The sequence below is a fragment of the Thunnus albacares genome, chromosome 3, assembly GCF_914725855.1.
Source record: "Thunnus albacares chromosome 3, fThuAlb1.1, whole genome shotgun sequence".
In the NCBI taxonomy this organism is placed as follows: Eukaryota; Metazoa; Chordata; class Actinopteri; order Scombriformes; family Scombridae; genus Thunnus; species Thunnus albacares.
In genome coordinates, this window is record NC_058108.1 from 36,994,906 (window position 1) to 37,017,230 (window position 22,325).

Genomic DNA, 22,325 nt, shown 5'->3' on the forward strand with positions numbered 1-22,325 from the left:
GCTCCGCCTACCCTCGCTGGCTAATGGAAAACACGTCACTAATGCGCCGCTTGTGATTTGAATACATGACGGGAAAGTTGCCACTGACATCTGGTTCATAGTAATCATAATACTACAAATGCAAGAGCTTTCATCAGCGGACTGATGATTAAATGAAAATCTTTGAGATTATAACTTTATGTAAAAGTAGAGACACCACAATGTAGAAATACTACATTACAAGTAAAAGTCCTGCGTTCATAATCGTAGTTAAGTAAAAGTACAGAAGTATTTGAAAGCAAAATGTACTTAAAGTATCAAAAGTAAAGGACTTCATTAAACAAAATGGCCTAATTTAGTTATATATTTATCATATATTTATGATTGAAATACTCATACTTATTAATATTTATTGACTTACACATGTAAGCAGCTTTTTAAATGTTATAAAGGCAGATTTAATGTTAACTTCTACTGCTGGTTATGTATAAAATAATGATCTGAAGAGTAACTACAGTTAACCATGAAACTGTAGTTCTGAAATTAATAAAGTAAAAAGTAGAAAGTAGAACAAAAATGTAAATACTCAAGTAAAGTAAAAGTACCTAAAAGTTGTACTTCAGATTGTACATGAGTGGTAACTGTGAGTGTTTGCAGTATGAACAGTAGTCACCTCGGTTCTGGCTGCGGGGCAGCGTGCCCTGGCCGCCTGCTTGGTAGCCCTTCCCCGGCGTGCTCTGCTGCGTGTACATGGAGTAGATGGACGTAGATGAAGCCGCCAGAGTCTGAGGCTTCTGCAGCACCGGTGGGGGGGCGTCCGAGTGGTCGGGGGTGTAAGGTCGCACGGCGGCGGCCGGCGGGCTCTCCTGCTTGTTTGGCAGTGGGAGGGTGTGACTGTGGCTGGAGAGGGGCACCGGAGCCCTGAGGTGGCCCCCGACCGGACGCACCTTCCCAGGGAAGGTCCCGGTGCTGTAGGGGGGCTTGGAGAAGGTTGGCGGGCCGGATGAGGAGAACGGTTTGGGCTTACTGGGAACTGGAGGTGGTCCCGCCATCTTGGCCAGACCTTTACCTGAAGCCTGAGTGACACACAGAGCAAATACAGTGATGATGCTGAAGGCAGATTTGAACCCGACTGTGAATATACAGTTTTATGGATGTATTTACATGTATTTATAGTAACATAACTTTATTAATACAAGATATTAGTGTAAAGTCTGTCAACCATTAAATATTTTTCTAAAGACATTTTTAAAACTGAATTATTAATATTTTCAGTGATTTACAGTTGAATAGTTCAACTCTGGATGACACAAAAGAGTTCAAATCACTTTACATTTAAATGGACTATATCATACTTTTATGTCTTACATTATGTGTATGAACAGTGAAACTATATTTTTTGCAACCTTGAACTGTCAAAATAATATTTTGTTTGATTATCAGTAAAGATTTGTGCCTGTGTCATTATAGTTGCTGGTATCTTTATAGTTTGTTAAATCAAGAAAATGATAAGTTAGACTTAAAGATGAGTTTGTGCTGAAAAAGCAGGATACTGTGCATGTACACCATGCATTTAAAAATAAATGCATCTGAAACGGAAATGAAATGCTTGTGTGTGTGTTTGTGTGGACGTCTGCATGCAGCATGTGCAGTCTGTATGCAGACGTCCAGTGCAGGATCAAACATTTTGGACTACATCTGGCCTTTAAGTCTTTTGGGAGAACTCCAGTCTCAGGCCTTAATCAGCAAATGGAAAGTCAGTTTCAAGTGTTTGAGATCTCTGAAAGTTGCACATTAAAGATGACGCAGCATTTCATTTATAGACCAGGTTCCTTACATTCATCCACTTTAATGAGTAAATATTCCAGCTGTCAGCCTATGCTGCCTGTCACTGTCTTATTTAATTTTATGTTGCTGTGGGGACAGAATCTAACCCGAACCCTCTAAAGTCTCAGATCTAGAGGTGATGACAGGATCTCATTTACATGTTTTATTTAAACATATTTTAAACATGACGTTTGTAAATGTGAAGAATGAGAGTCCACAGGTACCTGATTGTCCCTGAGCAGGTTCTCAGTGATGTGATTGGTCCGTGAGGGGACAGGGGGCGGGATGTCGGACCCAGAGAGCCCCTTCTGGTCTGTGAGGGTCTCACCACCTGCAGGAGAGAAAATCATCCTGGTGACACACACGACTCTACTCGTTCCTGAACACAGCCGGCAGAGTTTTCATCTGCCAGATGGAAAGTTTCCTTTTATGAAATATTATAAACTCACTGATGACTGCAGAGCTCTCTAGAAGCCCTGTTCTCACATCTGGGATGTTAAAGGAAAGGTTCACAAGTGTCAGAAATCCACTTGATATGACAAACTCAGACTGCTGAAGCCTCATATAAGCTTCACAGAGACTTTTAAATGCAGAGGGAGGAGGAAAACTCTTTCACTGCTCATATGGACACCCGACTGTTGTTTTAAGACACACTTGAAAAATTGTGAACCTGTCCTTTAAAGTGTCCTTGAACACACCAACATTGAGAGTTTTTAAAATAGATCCTCCTTGTTAATGCAATATCTAGAAACGAGCAGCTTCTGCCGTTGTTTTGTCCATAACCGACCTGAGTTGCGGCAGCCGAGGCTGGACATGCGCGGCAGGGTGGAGGCGTGGCTGTAACCTCCACTGGATTCAGAGAATGAGTTGTTCCAGTCAGAGAGTTTGGTTATTTTTGATGTGTTGAAACCTGTAAACAGCAGAAAAACAGAGATCCAATAAGCTGTTGTAGATGTAGATAGTCCGAATGATGCTTCAGCACTCTAGACAGAGGACGGAGCGTCACACGTTTTGTTTGAGATTTAATAAATTTAGGGCTGCAACTAACATTTATTTTCATTATCAATTATTTTCTTGATTAATCGATAAGTTGTTTGGTCTATAAAATGTAAGAAAATTATGAAAAATGTCCTCAAACCTCAAATGTCTTATTTTGTTAACAACACAAAGATATTCAGACTCTAAAGAAACCAGAAAATATTCACATTTAAGAAGCTGAATCAGAGAATTTGCACTTTAAAAAATGATTCAAATGATCAATCAATTATCAAAATAGTAAACGATTGATATCATATTTGGCAACTAATCAATAAATCAACTAATCATTGCAGCTCTGGTGCAGTTACTGCAACCTTTATCTCCATATTGTGAAAAGTTGCTAATCTAAGCAACGAATCAATTAATCGTTGCGACTTTAAATAAATTACAGCTTAAAGAAAAACATATATGTATAAATGTATTAACTTCTAATCGTACCTGAGGCTGGTTTGACTGGTCTGGGAGGCGGCTTCAGGGACGAGTCGGGCATCGGCAGGGTGGCGGTGCCGTCCGGGTACGCCGGCTTCACCAGAGCCTCCTGCCGGGCCGGAACCGGGGGCCCCTGAGAGCTTGTTGTGGAGGACGACTGTATATACGGCCCCACCGCCGCCACTCTGGAGCCCACGCCATGCTGAGGGGCCACGCTCTCTGACGCCACCTGGAGGGAACAGAGATTTTGGTCGATGTTTATAATAATAGTTGGTTGATGTTAATGACAACCTTTCACTGATTGATTAGTTTCCTCACCGGCAGGTTCTCCTTCTGCTGCAGGGCGGCCTTCTTCTTCCAGAGTCGCTGTCGGAGCTCAGCCAGCCGTCGGTCCATCGCTGCCACCTCCAGGTTCCTCTTGTTCAGGCCGTCTCTCTGCTGCTGCAGCCTGGCGCTCTGATCCTGGTTCAGCTTGTTCCTCAGCTGAAAGGTCAGGGATGAAGTTTAGTGTAAGACAGGTAAGGAAAAAGGATGCTAATGTTGCAAAGCCTACGTTAGCTTGTTCACCTAGCCTGTTACTGTTTAGTAAGATAGTTAGCTAGCTGACATTACATCATCAGAGATTTGTGGATCTAGAGTTGCTCTTTTTCTGGTGATCAACTGCAAAATTGTACAGTAATAAATGTTCCTCCTAATTTACAGTCTGATAGTAAAGTTTAAATATTTCCTCAACAGTCAGAAACACAGAAGTTCAGTTTTCTGGGTAATTTGTTTGTTGCTGTAATTAGGAATAAAACACTGCACAATAGTTTCTGGATTAATCTAAAGAGTGAATAAATTAAAACTTCCAACTTTTTTCAATGAGTTGAAGCCAAAACTTTAACTTTTGTTTCACCCACCACAACCAAACAGGTTGCGAGGCTAGACAATCAAGTATTAGTGGACAGAGACTCAAAAAACAAATTCTCAAGCACTACTGTAGCTAGCTAGGAACATTGTAGCACTAGCCTGCTACAACAGCTATCTAAGCCAGTTAGCAAGTGATAGCTCAGTCGCTAACCTCACAATAAGTTACCCACACAGCAAATACAGGGTTTCTGCAGGTTCCCCAAGTCAAATCAAGACTTTTTACAACCTTTTTAATTCCACATAGAATGCAATTTAACACCTGTTCCATGGTCATACCGGCCAAAGTATGAAAGTATGAAGCAAAACCAGTGACAATTTGGTGTAAAATTTGTAATTATATCAGCTTTTTTAAGCCAGAGAGCAGGACATTTGTCTCCCCCTTCTAGCAGTGAGAGAAATTACAAAAGCACTGTCGGCACATGCTCACTTCATATACTCCGCCACAGCCTACTCTGTCGCTACTGTTGCGGCTGTAAAACGGTGGATGAATTGTTTTGAACATCACACAACCCCCACAAAATGACTTGTTTCACTGTCAGAATTTGATCCATTCGGTCCGATAACATTTGGAAAATCTAGAAGAGCCACATGATTAAACTCCATATACTGTCAAATACAGAGAGATTTATCTGGTGGTGATAAGCATTGTGTTAAAGTACTTCCCAGTCGTGTTTCTGTCCACCTGGTGAATGTAAGTCCAACATTCACTCTCTTTTAGTTCTTGTTTTTGCTCTCTACCAACTCCTGAGGGAAATATCTGGTTCTTTAGTTGCTAAATGCTCCACTATGTTCACCAGCTAGTCTACAGCTAACTACAGCGGCGTTTTACGGCTTTTTCTCTGAAAACGACGCTATGAGACGCTGAGAGTGAACCAGAACAGTAAAGTTGCAGCCGGACAGATAAACAATGAGCTGAAACTCACTATAAAGCTCCGAGAGGAGTTGCAGAGTCTCTGATAATTCTCTGTAGGTTCATCACTACGAGACACAACCAACACGTTACTCACTGTATAGATCAGACTGTGGAGTTATAGAAATATAGATTATAGCCGCTTTAAATGAAAGCATTGTGAAGTCGGTGTTGGTCAACTGTACTGTACGCAGAATTTCTTCTACTGCAGAATAACCCACAAAGGACCTGCAGGTCAGGAGGCCATTTTGGAGGTCCTCATTGCATCATCGACCACTGTCTCACCTGCAGCTCTTTATAGAGGCGCTCCAGCTCCACCGTGGAGGAGGTGTTGTGGAGGTGAGGTAGAGGTAGAGGAAGAGGAGGCTCCAGTCTGTTGCTCCTCAGCGCCTCCAGCTGGTCGCTCAGCTCCTCCACCCTCGCCACGGCGACCAGCAGCTCCCTCTGCTTCTGCTGGAACAGGCCGGTCATCTGCTCGATCTCCTCCACTGACACACAAACACACATATTTCACACGTACACGTATATTTACAGAAGAGCACAGTGAACACTGTGCAGAGACTTGAACTTGATTCAGCATTTTGTTCCACAGTTAGTGGGAACGCAACAGTAATCCTGTAATTTCCATAATGATGAGCCTGAATCAGGGTCAAATCTATTTAATCTAATCTGATCTGATCTGATCTGGTCCACACAGCTCTGTCATCACACATGGCTGCAGAATATTTAGTGTTGACTGGACAGAAACACTGATGTTTACGTCCTGCTGTTACAGATGAGACAGTTTAACCCTTGATGCTCATTTTATTGCATATTGCAGAGTCACTATATGTGTCCTCCAGGCAGCCATATATTGTTTTCACTGGGACTGAGGCTATTCAGGAATGCTATAATTTTGTATGTGAGTATAACTATACATAATCTGGGAGACTTTTTATGGGGAAAAAAACTAAAAATTCAAATTGAGGTTTTGCATTTTTTTGTTTTTATGTCAGAAGTTTTCAGTTCAGCCTAAATCTGCATATCTAAATGTTTAGAGGAGATTGTCAGAGTTCCAGGGAGATGAGATCCATGTTGATGGGACATTCTGAGCCTTAGTGATGTCAAAACATGTATCGATCGAAGCCAAAGCGACATTTTCATTGATTTGATCACTCTGATTGATTTACTGCTTGTAATTGTTCTGTATCAGCCAGCAAAGGATCAATAGTGACGTCATTCTGTTTGATAACAACACACAGATCATGGATGTAGCTACGAAAAACTTTTACTGGAGAAAAAGTTCAGAACTTGATGATTATGAAGCAAAGATCTCAAGTTATGAGGAGCCACTTTATCTCTGATTTCAAAGTGGTCCTTGAACACATCACAGAGAAACACACGTCTTTGACACCTGAGTGTGTGAACGTTGTGATGTGAGTTCCCCCCCCTGTCTATGTGTAGTCTGTCCTCTCCCCTGGTTTCCATGGTGATGGAGGTCACGTGGCTCAGGTCATATCTGTTTTTATTATTGTTCCTGCTGCTTTTTTTGGCAAGACCCGCCTTATTCTGCCTCTGATTGGTTAGTACTTGTTGCCTTGGTTGCTTGGGTTGGTTAGCTTTAGGCATGAGGAGTGAGTTCAGGTAAGAATATCAAGGTAAGCCAATCAGAGGCAGAATAGGGCAGGTCACCTGGAAGCTGCTTGACATCCTCATATATGTTATTAATCCATTATTATTTTCCTTCCACCCCGACCTCGACCACACGCTCACCTAGTTTGCTGTTGCTGAGGCGTTTCTGCTCCACCTGGCCCCTGAGGGCCCGGACTCGCCTCAGTTTGGCCTCCTGGTTGTGAGCGTTCTCTCTGAGCTGCCGCAGTCGCTCCTGTTCAGACGCCTCCTGCTGCTGATGCTGCCGCTGATCCTGCAGCTTCAGATACCGCAGACGCTGCTCCTGCAAACAGCCAGCAAAAAACACTCAGCAGCCGCCGGTCACACCTGGCCAGGTAGAGCCCGCCCACAGCGAGACCCTAAAGGCTGCTTAAAACAAACTAAGCTAGCGCTAGTGGAAGCAGCGTGAAAGGTGTGTGCAGAAAGTGGGAATGAAAGCAGAATTAAGCCTCGTTCAGAGTGGATTTGTGTGTGGAGAGGAGGTGTGATGATCACCTGCTGTTCAGTCATTTTAATCCAGTCTCTCTCTGTATGTGGCTCATTTTCCACCCAGAAACAATTACAGCTGCAACGGGCGTCTGTTTATCAGTGAACTCGCTGCTCCTCCTCTTATTAAATCCTGTCCGGAGCGACGTCCTCGTGTTTTAAAGCGGATCTCTGAGTTTTTTTCCGCAGGACGAGATACTTCAAGGATTCAAGGACCTTTATTGTCGTCTCAGCACAGTTATATTTATACTTATCAGTTTCAAATGCTACATATGAAGACATGGAGTTGTGTTTCCTGGGATTTGGTGAAAAGGTATTTTAAATACAAGAGGTGTTTAAACTTAAGATAAAGGTTTTAAAAACATATTTAAATATAATATAAAGAATATAGTGTGCAAGGTTGAAAACTGTAGCAGCGTTTATGAACATGGATTGTGCAATATGTAAGGCTAATATGCTATAATACAGACTAGACAGAGTGCAGTAGTGCACGAGGATCAGGTGATCCAGTAATTGTTACTTGACGATACTTTGTTGATATATTTCATTTGTTTACTTTTATTTTTCCGGCTCAGTGTGACGTTTGACTTTTGTGTGAAAATGATAGAAGTCGTTCACACAAATAGTCTCCATTAAACGTCCTGTGAATCAGCTGTTAGCAGCTCCTGATGTACAGACAACTATCACTGATCACTGTGATACTGAAGAAAACCACAGCGAGTTCTGCAGCCTCTTTTTCTCTGATATCTAAGATGGATTCATGGATGTTTATTGGCGATGGACGTCAGAGATGATGAAATCCTCTGGAGGTGTAAGTCACACTGAAAGACATCGATATGTTTCATGTCTGTGTGTTGAGATGTGACTGAGTTAAGACTCCAAACATCAGTATCAGTATCAGTAGTTGTACCTTGGAGGCCAGCAGCTGCTGCTGGGCGTTGATCTGCTGCTGCTGTCGCGCTGCCAGATCCTGCAGCTCGTTCAGAGTCACGTCCAGGTGAGAAGCTGAGACCTGCAACACACACAGAGTCAGAGTTCACCTTCACATGGACACTCACACAGGACTCTGTCCTCATAGAATATAACAGAAGATCTAACGTGGTATTTGTGAAGTGATAAAACCACAATGTGTCCTTTTTACATTTCTGTTTCTACACATGTTCAATAGACGAGTTGTTGGAGCTGTTTTTATGAAGCTAAGCTAGCAGTTTCCTCCTGCTAACAGTCTTCGTGCTAAGCTAGGCTAAACTGGACCTGCATCCATCTGAAACTATATGACTAACAAACTCATCCAGCAGTTTCTCACCCCGTTCTCCAGACACCTCTCCACAGAAGTCTTCACCTGGTTCCTCTTCATCATGTGATCTGCAGCTCTGGATCCACCTGCACAAGAAAACACACTTAGTTTCGATGCTAATTTTTCTTTGGACACCAAAGTGGGTCGATATTACACAAATCCTTAAACTGAGATATAAGGTGAGCTCAGAGAAACTTTCCTCCTTCAGTAGATGAATGTAAAAAAAAACTCTGCATACACGTCAATCTGCAAAAAAAAAAACCTGACCAGAGGCGACTTTAAAGTCATGGTTTTTTTCTGTAGTGGTTTTAAGATCAGTAAAAAATGATCCGACAGAGTTAAACCGTACGACGTGGATTGTTTATCAGCTCAGGAAATCCTCGGGGGAGATTTCCTGGTTTTTAGGACAGAAAAAAAAACACACACAAATGACAATTCCCCCTGAAAACCCCCACAGAGCCCGGCAGCTGCACACTCCTCCACTCCCTTCAGTCATAAGCTGATTACAGTTTGTCATCTACTGTAGTTACACACTGAAGCTCCTCTGTTACTGTGCAGCAGATCCTGCTGGTGATCTGCACCTCCACGTGCACTAAAACAACTGGATTACTGTGAATACTCAGCAGACGTGTAATTCAAGTATTTATACTCATTTTCACAGACTTTCTTGTACATGTTTATCATCTTCCTTTACATGATGATCCCACTTCTGAAAAGCAGCAACAACCTCAGCAAAGTTTAATAAGACAAAGTTTAGTAGAAACTGCACTTAATAAGAAGTGCAGTTTCTACTAAATCTCAAAGTACTTGAGTGAAGCAGTTTTCTATAAGATGTGGCTTTGATATATTTCCTCTCTAGACCTGCAAAATAAAACACTGATTAATTTTATTGGGTTTAATTTTACATAATACATAATGTGGCCTTCTGGACTTCTCACTGAAACTCTCTTTTGTTCTGCCTGAGACGAAAGTTGACAATCGTGAGAGAAACGTGGTGAAATCTTTAGTCATCAATCCAGAACAGCGTCCGAGATCTGACTGACAGAAAACATCCTGAGTCAAACTGACAGAGTCAGAAATTTAAGACCAAATTCTCACAATGTGACTGTTAAGTCAAACCAACCAATCAGAATATGACATGAAATAATGCAGAATACACTGGCCGACGAGACATTTGTAATTTTTGAATAAAGTTTGTTCATCGACAGATTTGGCGAACATTTTGATAATTAATTAATTGTTTAAGTAATTATTGAAACACACACACACACACACATATATATATATATATACACATTTATTCTATGATAGTCAACTGAATATCTGAACATTTGGGCCTCTTGATTGGATAAAACATGCAATTTAAATATTTTTTTCACTATTTTCTGATATTTCATAGATTGACTAATTGAGAAAATAATAGTCAGATTAATAGATAATGAAATACAATACAACAAAGAATATATAACATATGTTTTCCTGCGTTCCTTCACCTGAAAGTCTTCAAAGAATAATACAACTAATGGCAATATTACTTATATTACATGCACTAAGGTAAAGAGTATAAACCTATAGAGATCAATACGTGTCTGTATGTACAGACATACTGTACATAAACATACATATGCAAGATAAATATAAATCCAAGCAAACCAAACGCCTCTAGAGCAGGTGACCCCGATGGGATCACGACACTCTGTCATCAATAAAGTCGCTCCATTGTTTCTCAAAGAGAAACTGATTACTTTTACAGTTAGACATTACTTTTTCAGAGGCTCCCTCTTTGAAATGTGCAGATTCACATCAGTCCAACTCACTACTGCAGCAACAAGGACATGATCCCTCACTGGCTTCCCAGCGGTCAGCACACACACACTCTTTATTTATAATAAAGTTGTAATAAACTCTGTGATGGCAGCAGGTGTTTCGCTCGTGTGTGTGTGTTTCTTACCGGACTCTCGTCCCGGAGCTCTCTGGTGACGCAGGAGGTACCGAACCTCCCCTCTCTGCTGCCCCCATCGCTGCAACACCTCCAGGATCCGCTCCCCTTCCCCGACAACGCGCTCTGATTGGTTTAAAAACAAACAGTTTCTGTTGTTTCGAGAAAATCAGATGATTAAATTGTGATCTCAAGATAACAGTCCTAAAAAAAAGTTTTTTGATTTGAGGGGTTTTTTGGGAACTGACCGGAGCCTCTCCACGTCTCCGCCAGGTAGCAGTCGGCCTCGCCGGGCTCCTTGCAGAGATCCACAACGTCTCTGCACAGCGTCTCCGGCGTGATGGGAACCTCATTGAAGTGCTGGTCGTTGTTGCTGAGGTACACAGTGAGGAACATCTAGAAAAAAAACACAGCAGGAACATCATAAACAACGTGGGTGGAGTTCTATCAGGCATCCAGGTTCCTGCAACGTCCGGTGACTGTTGGACTGTTTCCAACACTGAGATCAGGACTGTAGCTGCTGCTGACAACACTGAGGTCACGTCCTCAGTGTGTTCTCTGGGAATTTGGGGGTAAAATCATGCCACAATTTTTAAAAACAAACACATGGTGGGTAATTTATAGTCTAAATCCAATATTTAGACTCACTAATGAAGCAAAGTGCATTTCCTGGCAGCGTGCAGAACTGAACAAACACAATAAGACAAAACCAAATAATGAAAATGTTTGTTTTTGGAGTCAGATCAGTATTTTCTGACAGAATTATCACTCATAACCTTTAACCACAGTATTATTGGTAGGATGATGTTTGCAATATATGATGTGTTTTGACAGCAGCTATAATCAACTCCACAGTCTGATCTATACAGTAACACTGTTGGTTGTGTCTTGTAGTGATGAACCTACAGAGAATTATCAGTGACTCTGCAGCTCCTCTCGGCTTTACGGAGCTTTATAGTGAGTTTCAGCTCATTGTTTATCTGTCCGGCTGCAACTTTACTGTTCTGGTTCACTCTCAGCATCTCATAGCGTCGTTTTCAGAGAAAAAGCTGTAAAAAGCCGCTGTACACTACCTGCTCAGCATCAAACAGACACAGTTAGCTGTAGACTAGCTGGTGAACATAGTGGAGCATTTAGCAGCTAAAGAGCCAGATATTTCCCTCAGGAGTTCAGAAACAAAGCTAAAAGAGAGTGAATATTGGACTCACATTCACCACACGAATGATAATGTTGCTCCGTAACTGCTTGATATGGAAATAAACAACTGTTTGCTAACAAGTTCAACACATCAACTTAAAAGATGATGATGTGTCAGAGTTGAGTTCACAGCTTGTTTCTGATGGAAACTAGTGGACAGTTAATGTTCCTGTAACAGATTGAGCTGGTACACCAGTATGTAACAAACCTGCCTCTTCCACCTTTATTGCAGCTTCCTGTGCTATTTAAGACCATAATAGATATTTGTGGACATAACTCCCATGATGCATTGGGCCATCTGTTACTCCAGCAGGGTATCTGCTGCCGTCAGGCCCAGAGCCAGATCGCCTCCCACAGCCCGCCAACCCGCAGGCAGGCAGGCAGCGTTCAGCGTCTTTATTTATCCTGAGGAAGGTGGTGTCGATGCTCCTCGGCTCCTCCTGCTGCTCTACAGGATCTGAACCTTGGACCTGACAGTCCTGAGCTGGTTTCTCCGCTGTCCCTCTTCAGCTCTCGTCTGCTCTCTGGCTTCACTTTTTCCCCTCTCGGCTTGAATCTGAAAAACGAGCCGCCTCCTTTCGACCTTTCTGGTGGTTTTTTCGTCTCACAGGGTGAGACCGACTGCAGCATCATTTACATGCAGATGTTCCTCTGATGCACAGGTACATAAATACCAGAGAAACGGAATTTGATTCACACAAAAATCAAGTCACACTGCTTCTTTATGGCAGAAAAAAAGATTTTAAAAAGTAGTTACATGATGAAGAACAAGACAAGCAGGTTTGTCATGGTTTAGACTCTTCTGTCTTCATTCTGACTCTCAGCTGTGTCCACCCAAAATACTAAAACAGTTATATTTTCTTTTCATCACTGTGCATCAGTGGTAGAAAGTAACTAAGTACATTTACTCAAGTTACTGTATTTAAGTACAGTTTTGAGGTACTTGTACTTTACTTGAGTATTTCCATGTGATGCTACTTTCTACATTCCAGAGGGAAATATTGTACTTTCTACTCCACTACATTTATTTGACAGCTTTAGTTACTTTTCAGATGAAGATTTGACACAATGGATAATATAACAAGCTTTTAAAATACAACACATTGACATATTGACGGAAGCACAGCTGTGTTTTGAGCTAAATGTCTGTTTTTTATATTTAACTTTTATCCAAAGTGATTTACAGTTGACATTTTTTAGATTTAAATTTAACTTCTTTTAACAAACTATATTTATATAGATTCATTTAGACCTTAATATTAGGAAACAAAATGTTAACGCTTTATTCTGAAATTTCCTAATAAAGTCCTTGGAGGTTTCCTGGAAGCAGCTATTTAATCTAAACAGATGTTACAGTTATTATAGCTACAGTTGAGTTTCATTTTAAAAACTGCTTCATTCAAATGAAACCTGCAGAAAACATAATTGAACAGACGACTGAATAAATAAAATACTTGTAAAATTTCAGAAATGTTCTTCTCGGTGTCGTCAGAGGGAGTCTGGTGACCTGGGATCCATAACAGTTGTATGAAATTGGATCTGATTCGTGGTTATATAAAATCTCTCACTCAGACTGGACAGATAAAGTGTGAGTCTGGCAGAGAGAATTTGCTCTTTGGGTTTTTGGAACGAGTTCATCAAAAGCTTCCTGCTGCCAGTTTTTAAACAGCAGGTCAAACACCAGGAGGGACTGCCAGTCAGACTGTAAATGTTTCTCTTTTTAAGTCCTAATTAGTCTGGAAAAAGTTATATTCACTTTGTCAGCTCTGTCCTGGTTCACATTCAAACTAAAAGGTTACCAGTCAGCCACAGCGAGCTGTTCGACTGCAGCGAATGGAAACAAAGTGTCTCATCCAAAAAAGGGCGTCGTTTAGCTCGTCTGCAGACGTGACTCATGCGAGATTTGTCATGCTGTCAGCTAAAGTAACCACCCCAAAGTTCTTGTCAACAGAAAATCAAAATAAATCTTTTAGATCAGATAATCAGAGGCTGAAGCTAAGTGAGAGAGATGAGTTGGTCTCGGGGAGAAGCAGCCGTCTGGCCCGGCCTGCTGTCCTACATTCAGCTCACAAGGAAAACTGGAGCAGTGCCGTCTTCGTTCAGGTTCATGCACATGAAGTGGGTCACCGCCGTCACTCACCAAATGCAGGTCGGCCAGGAAACACCGGAGCCAATCAGAGCCCGGGAAGGTGAGGCCGTCTGTCCCTCAGGACGACAATAGGGAGGGGGAGTGAGACCTCCTGTCGTCAGAAGGGCAGGTTACGGACCCTAAAAATGTCCTGAATAAAGACTGAAGGTGTGTGTTTATACTCAGTGAAGTAGGAAACTGTCAGAGCATCACAGGACCTGTTGACCCTCCGTCTTTGCAGATTGTGTTTAGATCAAATTTAGATGAACTGCAGCCGTTTCTGTAACTTTCTGAAACAGATAAGCTGACATTCACACTCACTTCATACAGTGTTTGTTCAGCTGTGTGAAGATGAGAAAGGAGCAGCAGTGGAGGAACTCAGATCCTTTACTGCAGTAAAAGTACATAAGTATTATGAGCTTGATGTAGTTAAAGTATTGCAGTAAAAGTACATAAGTATTATGAGCTTGATGTAGTTAAAGTATTGCAGTAAAAGTACATAAGTATTATGAGCTTGATGTAGTTAAAGTATTGCAGTAAAAGTAGTGGTTTGGTCCCTCTGACTGATATATTATTATATATGACATCATTAGATTATTAATAGTGAAGCATCAGTGTTAGAGCAGCATGTTACTGTTGTAGCTGCTGGAGGTGGAGCTAGTTTACACTACTTTATATACAGTTAGCTAGTTTAGTCCAGTGGTTCCCAACCTAGGGGTCGGGGCCCCTCCAAAGGGTCAGCAGATAAATCTGAGGGGTGGTGAGATGATTAATGGGAGAGGAAAGAAGAAAAAACAAAGTTCTGATACACAAATCTGTTTTCAGTTTTTGGACTTTTTCTCTAATCTTTGATTTTTGCTGAAATATTGGATCATTTGAACATTTATTGAAATGAAAGCATGTGAGAAGTTTAGAGGGAAAAATCACTATTTGGTGGAGCTGTTAACAACTCATAGACATGTGAAATGTGACCCCGACTACACACTGCTTTTTGTAAGACGTCAAAAGACAAAAAGGTTGGAAACCACTGGTTTCATCTTTAACAATGTGTTGTATTTTAAAAGCTTGTTATATTATCCATTGTGTCAAATCTTCATCTGAAAAGTAACTAAAGCTGTCAAATAAATGTAGTGGAGTAGAAAGTACAATATTTCCCTCTGAAATGTAGAAAGTAGCATCACATGGAAATACTCAAGTAAAGTACAAGTACCTCAAAACTGTACTTGAGTAAATCTCTTTTCTCTCCAGCTCTTCTTTTTCATCCACTATTTCTGTAACTTTTCATGTGAACAACAGAGTGTAACATTATGATTGCCTTCCAGGACAGACTGTCTGAAAATATGCACCATTATCTCCATATTTTAATGATATCACGTCTGGCCCCGCCCCCCTCCCCTCTCTGTGACGGTCACCTTTGAGTGAAGCCGTCTGGAACGACTATAAACAGACAACACATCCTAACAACCGGCTCTGAGCGACCGTCCGTCGAGCTTCACTCAGCCTGTGAAAACAGCTGCACGGCGTCTTCAGTGGAGAAAATAACCCTGATGATGTCATAGTGATGTGATGTCATCAGGGTCATCTCAACTTGGGCTTGGAGATACAAACATATAAGACACCATCCAGCTGCAATATGGGAGTTTTAGTATCCAGCAAAGTCAGAATAGTTGCTTTTATTTTGATCATTATTTTTTAATCTGTAGGTGGAGTGGCCCTTTAAAGGCTCCATGAAACAGAAGTTAGAGCGTCTTTAGCTTCTGTACTGCGACGTCTTTCCCAGTGAAACCGAATATTTGAGCGGTGTACAATTACATGAGCTATTTTAAATCAAATCATCGCATTTGATTGGACCACTAAAATGTGGGCCGGGCTCCACACACACCTCCTTCACCTGCTGTTAGATCAGGAGGTCGACGCTCGGCTCCCCTCATCGCTCTGTTAGCCTCTACGACACACAAACAATGACGTGCGGTTTGGCTGCAACTCGCACAAAGTCACATTTGATTGGATGAACTTTTGTAAACACCCCTGAGTGCAGGATGAGTCATCAAACATTTGAAACCGTTTTACAGGAAGAGAAAAGACATAAAAATACTGATTTTGTGACATATATTTGGCATAAAACAAGAGATAAATGAACTATTAATACGGGGGACGCAGGATTAAAACTGGGAAAATGTATTTTTCATTTCACGAGGCCTTTAAGTTTAGCTTAACGATAATCTTTTCTCCAACATATGCAGAGGCTGAAGGGCTGAGTCGCTGGCATACTGCCATAAACACCATGATGCTGACAGTGAAAACTAACAACAGGAAGCTGCAATAAAACTGACAGAGCAGCAGAGTACACCTGTCTGTCTGTCTGTCTGTCTGTCTGTCTGTCCGCCTGTCTGTCTGTCAACAGGCTGAGGCCTCATTAAACTCCTGAGGCTGCAGCTCTTAATCCAGCCAGGAATTAGCGCAGCATCACGCAGCTTTAATACCACCACCCACAACCCCCCACCGCTGTGAAGGAGGAAACTAATGATCCATCGACTGTCTGAAAGACGTCAGCAGCTTCTTCAGAACAATGAAGACTCATCGACACGAAGTCGTCTCCTAATCCTGTCGCTGCGCAGTCAACCACTGAGACATCATCGGCTGTAACAGACCGACATGTTCACATCGACAGGTCGACTTCCTCTGATTCTACACAAATGAGACAAAAGAACATCTGTGTGTCGAACTTTATCAACAAAAACTCTTCTTCTGTTATGAGATGCTTCTTTTGGGCAGGAGCCTTTTAATTAACATCTGCTGTTTCATTGTTAAGTTTATTAGGTCCTTTTTGTTAAAACTCCTGCAGTTGAATGCAACAATCCTGCAATAAATAATACTACTACTACTAATAATAATAATAATAATAATAATATATACTGTAGCACTTTTCAAAACACAGCTACAAAGTCCTTTACAATAAAAACATGAAACACAAAAACAAAGAGAAAAAGAATCTAAAAAGTGATTTTGTTGATGTAAATCTGATCCTCATGACGTTTTGAGATGTTGGTTCAGTTCTATGTCGCGTCTAGCAAGGACTAAAAGAAATAAATAAAAAAGATAAAAATATAATAATAACAAAAACTTAAAGGACAGGTATTACTTTATGACTAATAGTTAATTACACATCTGAGCAGACAAAAATGACCTGCGGAGTTCCTCAAGGCTCCATTCTGGGGCCTCTTCTGTTCAACATCTACATGCTCCCACTGGTTCAGATTATGGAAAACAACAAATTATGTTACCATAATTATGCAGACGACACACAGATTTACATAACCGTATCACCAGGGGACTCTGGTCCAATACAAGCACTGCGTAAGTGCATTGAACAAATCAACGATTGGATGAGCCAGAATTTTCTTCAATTAAACAAAGACAAAACTGAAGTAATTGTTTTTTGAGCCAAGGAAGAACGATTAAAAGTCAGCACTCAGCTTCAATCAACAATATTAAAAACTACAAATCAAGCCAGAAATCTTGGTGTCGTCATGGACTCAGACCTGAATTTCAACAGCCACATTAAGACAATTACAAAGTCAGCCTACTATCACCTGAAGAATATATCAAGAATTAAAGGACTTGTGTCTCAGCAGGATTTGGAAACACTTGTCCTGCATTTATCTTCAGTAGACTCGACTACTGTAAGTGTCTGGATCAGGTCTGGATCAGGTCTGGATATGGAGAAGCAGCGTTCAGTTTTTATGCTCCACATATCTGAACAAACTCCCAGAAAACTGCAGGTCTGCTGCAACTCTCAGTTCTTTTAAATCACAGCTGAAGACTTTTCTGTTTGTTTAATATCACGCACGACACTGTAACTTTTATTCTCCTGTTTTATCTGTCTTATTCTGTCTTTTTATGATAACTTGTGTTGCTTTTATATTCTATCTTGATGCCTTTTTTACTCTATGTAAAGCACTTTGAATTGCCTTCTTGTTGAAATGTGCCTTGCCTAGTAGATTAATCGATTAGGTGATCAATGGGAAACTAATCAGCAACTATCTTAATCAACTAATCATTTTTAGTCTTTGTGTTTTTAAGCAGAAATGCCAAATATTTCCTGGCTGCAGCTTCTTAAATTTGAGGATTTGAAGCTTTTCTGTTTCATACATGAAAGTAAAACTGAATCTTTGGATTTTGGACAAAACAAGAGAAGCACAAACATTTACTTCAGAATATTGAACCATTTCTAGTTCTGTTTTAAAGTCTGTGAAGAAGTTTATGGCAGTTTTGAGAAGAACTTTCATGATATATGATTTCTAGGGCAGCAACTGATGATTATTTTCATCATCAATTAATCTGCCGATTATTTTCTTGATTGATTGACTAATCATTTGAAATGTGAGAAAAATGTAATTTCTTAAACACCAAGATGACGTCTTGTTTTGTCCGATCAAAGCTCCAAAAGTTTACTATCTTAAGCATTAAATCATCACTTTTAAGGACATTTTCACTTATAAAAATGACTGAAATAATTATTTGATTATCAAAAACAGCTGCAGATTATCTTTCAGTTGATCAACTAATTGATCAATTTCTTATCTTTGCAGCTCTGATGATTTCTACAAAAATCCCCTTTTAGACTCTCAAAACATATGGCAGCTTTAATTTAAGAGTAAACAGCAGAGAAGCTGTTGTCCAATCAGAATTCAGATCTACATGAGTGGACTGAAATAGAAAATCAGGCACATGAGGGAAAAATGATTTGAGGAAAAAAAAAAGAAGAAGCTCCAGAACTAAAACTGAATGAACTCAAATATTCTGTGCCGGTAAGATGCATGATTTCAGTTTTGCTCTATTTCTGCTCGGGGGAAACGTGGTGGCAGCTGGCACGCTGCAGGTCACATCCCAAATGTTTTGTAGGCGGCGTGGACGGCTGGAGCCATATGGCCGACAGCATCATGTGACGCAACAATATTGGATTAACAAGACACACACACACACACACACACACACACACACACACACAGAGCCCTAAACCCTGCCTGCTGTTCAGGATACTACCACCACCACCAACAACAACAACAACATCAACAACTCAGGATGCTGAAAAGCCAGAAACATTCTCTGATTGGCTGCCAGCTGTTTTTAAAATCGCATATTTTTCATTTTTCCAAGCAGCAGATGACTGGTGTAGCGTATCGGTGATTATAGTCACTAACAGCTGAGTTATCAGTTGGCTTCTGAAGCTCTGACGTCACCAATAAAAACAAATAACCAGCAGCCGATAAAGACTAAAACATACCTATAAACCTGATGGACATATTCCCATCATTGTTACCACATTACACTAACGAGGTTAAAGTTAGCATGTTCCTATACTCTACACCAGCACCAGGCAGTGACTGGACAACAATGCAGGATTTAAAATACTTAAAAATGTGGCTTTGAAAATGTTTTCTGAGGAGGGAAATGTGTTCAATATTTTTGTTAGACCTCAAGGATACACACAGTGTGTTCTGGCAGGTTTACAGTGTTCATATGAGCAGTGAAAGAGGTTTTCCTCGCTGTAATCATTCCTCCTGTTCATACTGGATATTAATCTCTCTGTGTGCTCTGGACTGAACTCAGACTGGACTTGGTACATCAATCATTGTACTTTCTGTCTGTCGGGCTACTTGATATGCTGAACTGAACTGTACATATCAATCTATCTATCAATCTATCTATCAGATCCCCTTCAAATGTGCTTTCAATGGAAGTGATGGAGGCCAAAATCCACAGTGTGTCCACACAGTCATTTAAAAGTCTGTGTGAAGCTTCTATTCAGCTTCATCAGTCTGAGTTAGTCATATCAAGTGGATATCTGACACATTTACAGTCTTTTTAGCATCAAATTCCCTCTTTGTGTTTCCTCGGACAGTGTTTCCCTGTTGAGCTGCAGGTGGAAGTATAGTAACAAAAAGAGGAACTTTGGCACTAAAAAGACTGTAACGTTGAAAGATATCTACTTGATTTGACTCATTTGGACGCTGAAGCTTCATATTAGCTTCAGATAAACTTTGAAATACATTTTTTACACAGAAGGAGGACTGTGGATTTTGGGACTTCCATTGTAAGGTCATTATGAAGGGATCTTCTAATGGTCAGTATGAACAGGAGGAATGATTACAGCAAGAAAAACAGCTTAAATGTTCATTTGAGCTCCTGACTGTTGGTTTAAGACACACTTGAAAAATTGCAAACCTGGCACTCTGACAGACTGTCAAGTTTTTGTTTTAGGAAGGAGAAAACTACGGAGCCCTCCTGGGGTCACATGGTAGAAAATAAACTCGATGTATAAATCTGTGCTAACAGATTTCTAAACTGTTCCCTCAGATCCACACAATCCATACACATGGATTACATGTCCTCTTCTGTTCTTCAGTGGATGGACCTGCCTCGCATGGACAGCGGTGATCACATTTACCCAGTAAGTTCAATTTTATCTCGATTTATCTGCAGATTTAACAATATGATTTAACAAAATGTAATCCGTGTGCACAGATTGTGAATCCGAGGGCAGAAATCTGTGCACACGGATTTACACATCAAGTTTTTTCCTCCCACCATGTGACCCCAGGAGGGCTCCATGGAAAACTGTTTTGTAGTAAATTACATTCTGTTAAATTTGGTGCATTCATGGCTGTATGTGTGTGTACGTACGTTGTGTCTGCAGTAACAAAGAAATCCTCGAATCAATGTAGTTCTAAATGCTTTAAAGCTTTGTACTGGTTCAGCTCATCCTGTGGTTACCAGAGTAGACGGACGGTGTTTGAGTTATCTCTGTTGAATTTCCCAGAGTTCATATTTGCCTCTGTTTTGCTGATATATTTTGGTAAGGGAGACATATTCTGCTTTTGTGGTTTTCTGTCATTTATATCCTGTTGTGACGTCGGATGTTAAACATGGTCAAAGTTCTAAAACTTGAGGTGAATGTTTGTAGAAATGCTGCCTGCAAGTCGCAGGTCAGGGCTTCAACCTGCTCTGAACGCTTTGTTTGCAATGTTTTTTTCTACCTTGCTTACATGTCCATTCTGTAGCCTTGGTTGCTAAGGTGGTTGCTAAGGTGTTTCCATGTGTCCAACATGTACGGATGGATTTGAGAAGTTGACATTTGGAGTAAAGAAGGAGAAAAAGAAGTGAAATCCTGCTACTATAGTTTGTTTACGTAGCCTCCGGAGCCGGAGGAAGCTTCCTGAAGCTGACCAATCAGAACAGAGTGGGCTCATCAGGAGGCGGGGCCTTAAAGAGACAGGAGCTAAAACAGCCTGTTTCAGACAGAGGCTGAACTGAGGGGCTGCATAAAGGACCAGTAGAAGATAAATAAGGAGTTTTTAACTGGAAATCATGCAAAGATATTCCAGTAGAGCCCCAGAATATAAATATAGAGCTGGAAATTTTTGCATGTACACCTGCTCACTGACCTGCTTCCTCAACATCCTCTTTAACGTTTTCCAGAGCAAAATAACATCTTCTGCCCTTCATACGTGGCGGCAAAGAGAGAATTAACATTACAGTACAGTTACTGTAATGAACATTACAGCCCTACAGTGCTGCTGGCTGTGAAAACGGTCCGAGTGAAACACGATCAATGCTGGAAAAAGATATCTGATTTTATGGTCAACATCAGGCCGATACTACAAATGAACAGGAAGGTTACAACTTCCCCGCTTTAGTTCCTCATCGGCTCAAGAATACTAAAATAATACTGTTCCCATATGACCTTGAACAGCGTGTGTGTGTGTGTGTGTGTGTGTTTCTGGTCACTGTGGCAACAGTTACCAAGCAGCACGGCGAGCTCCACTGAGCCCTGCCTGGAAGATGATGAGGACAATGATCAGGGTGTGTGTTTGAGAGGAGGCCTGTATGAAACACTTAGAGATCATTTAAGTGTTTTCAACTGAAGGACACACACACACACGCACACACACACACACACACACACACACACACACACACACACACAGCAGTTCACCTTCAGTCAAACACACACTCTCAAAGCAGTTGAATGTTAGTCATTATGTGGAAGGTAGATTTTACTGTGTGAATAACAACAATGATGCTGCTGAGAGAAGTTCAGCTCACTTCCTCCTTTCTGTGCTTCAGTTTCCTCTAAACAGACCTTCCTCCTCCATCAGATGCTGCTCCTGTTGATCATTTTACTCATGATGAAAAGGTAAAAAGATAAACCACCATACATCAAACACACGGGCCAAGGTCGGATTTAACAAACTATCTAAATGTCACAAACTTGAAGTGAATCTCTGCTTTCAGCCTGGTGAACGTCACCTGTTCATGAAGGTTCCTGAGATTTCAGCATCATTGATGCTCCTAAAACGTCACATATAAGGCGACATGTTCTGCTGTAACCTCAAAATAAAGAGACGCTTTGACATGAAGTTAGATGCTAAAAAAACATAGCAAAGCGCTACATCACTGATATGAGAGGCGGTCATGTGACAGTCAGAGATATTAGAGGAGAATATTACAGCCTACAGTAGGTGATGTTACA

At 41.0% G+C, this 22,325-nt stretch overlaps 1 protein-coding gene across 1 annotated transcript in view; it reads right to left on the reverse strand.

Moving 5' to 3' along the window:
* The window catches only part of LOC122975052 (apoptosis-stimulating of p53 protein 2-like), a 33,857-nt gene that overhangs the window by 7,987 nt on the left and 3,545 nt on the right, over window positions 1-22,325 (reverse strand). The window contains exons 2-12 of the mRNA XM_044343229.1: window positions 10,713-10,860; window positions 10,477-10,590; window positions 8,535-8,611; window positions 8,139-8,240; window positions 6,845-7,025; window positions 5,378-5,580; window positions 3,592-3,756; window positions 3,283-3,502; window positions 2,594-2,716; window positions 2,031-2,137; window positions 653-1,055 (exon numbers count right to left, since the gene is read on the reverse strand). Of these exons, the coding sequence (XP_044199164.1) occupies window positions 653-1,055; window positions 2,031-2,137; window positions 2,594-2,716; window positions 3,283-3,502; window positions 3,592-3,756; window positions 5,378-5,580; window positions 6,845-7,025; window positions 8,139-8,240; window positions 8,535-8,611; window positions 10,477-10,590; window positions 10,713-10,860 (1,843 nt within the window). The remainder of the gene's footprint in view (window positions 1-652; window positions 1,056-2,030; window positions 2,138-2,593; window positions 2,717-3,282; window positions 3,503-3,591; window positions 3,757-5,377; window positions 5,581-6,844; window positions 7,026-8,138; window positions 8,241-8,534; window positions 8,612-10,476; window positions 10,591-10,712; window positions 10,861-22,325) is intronic.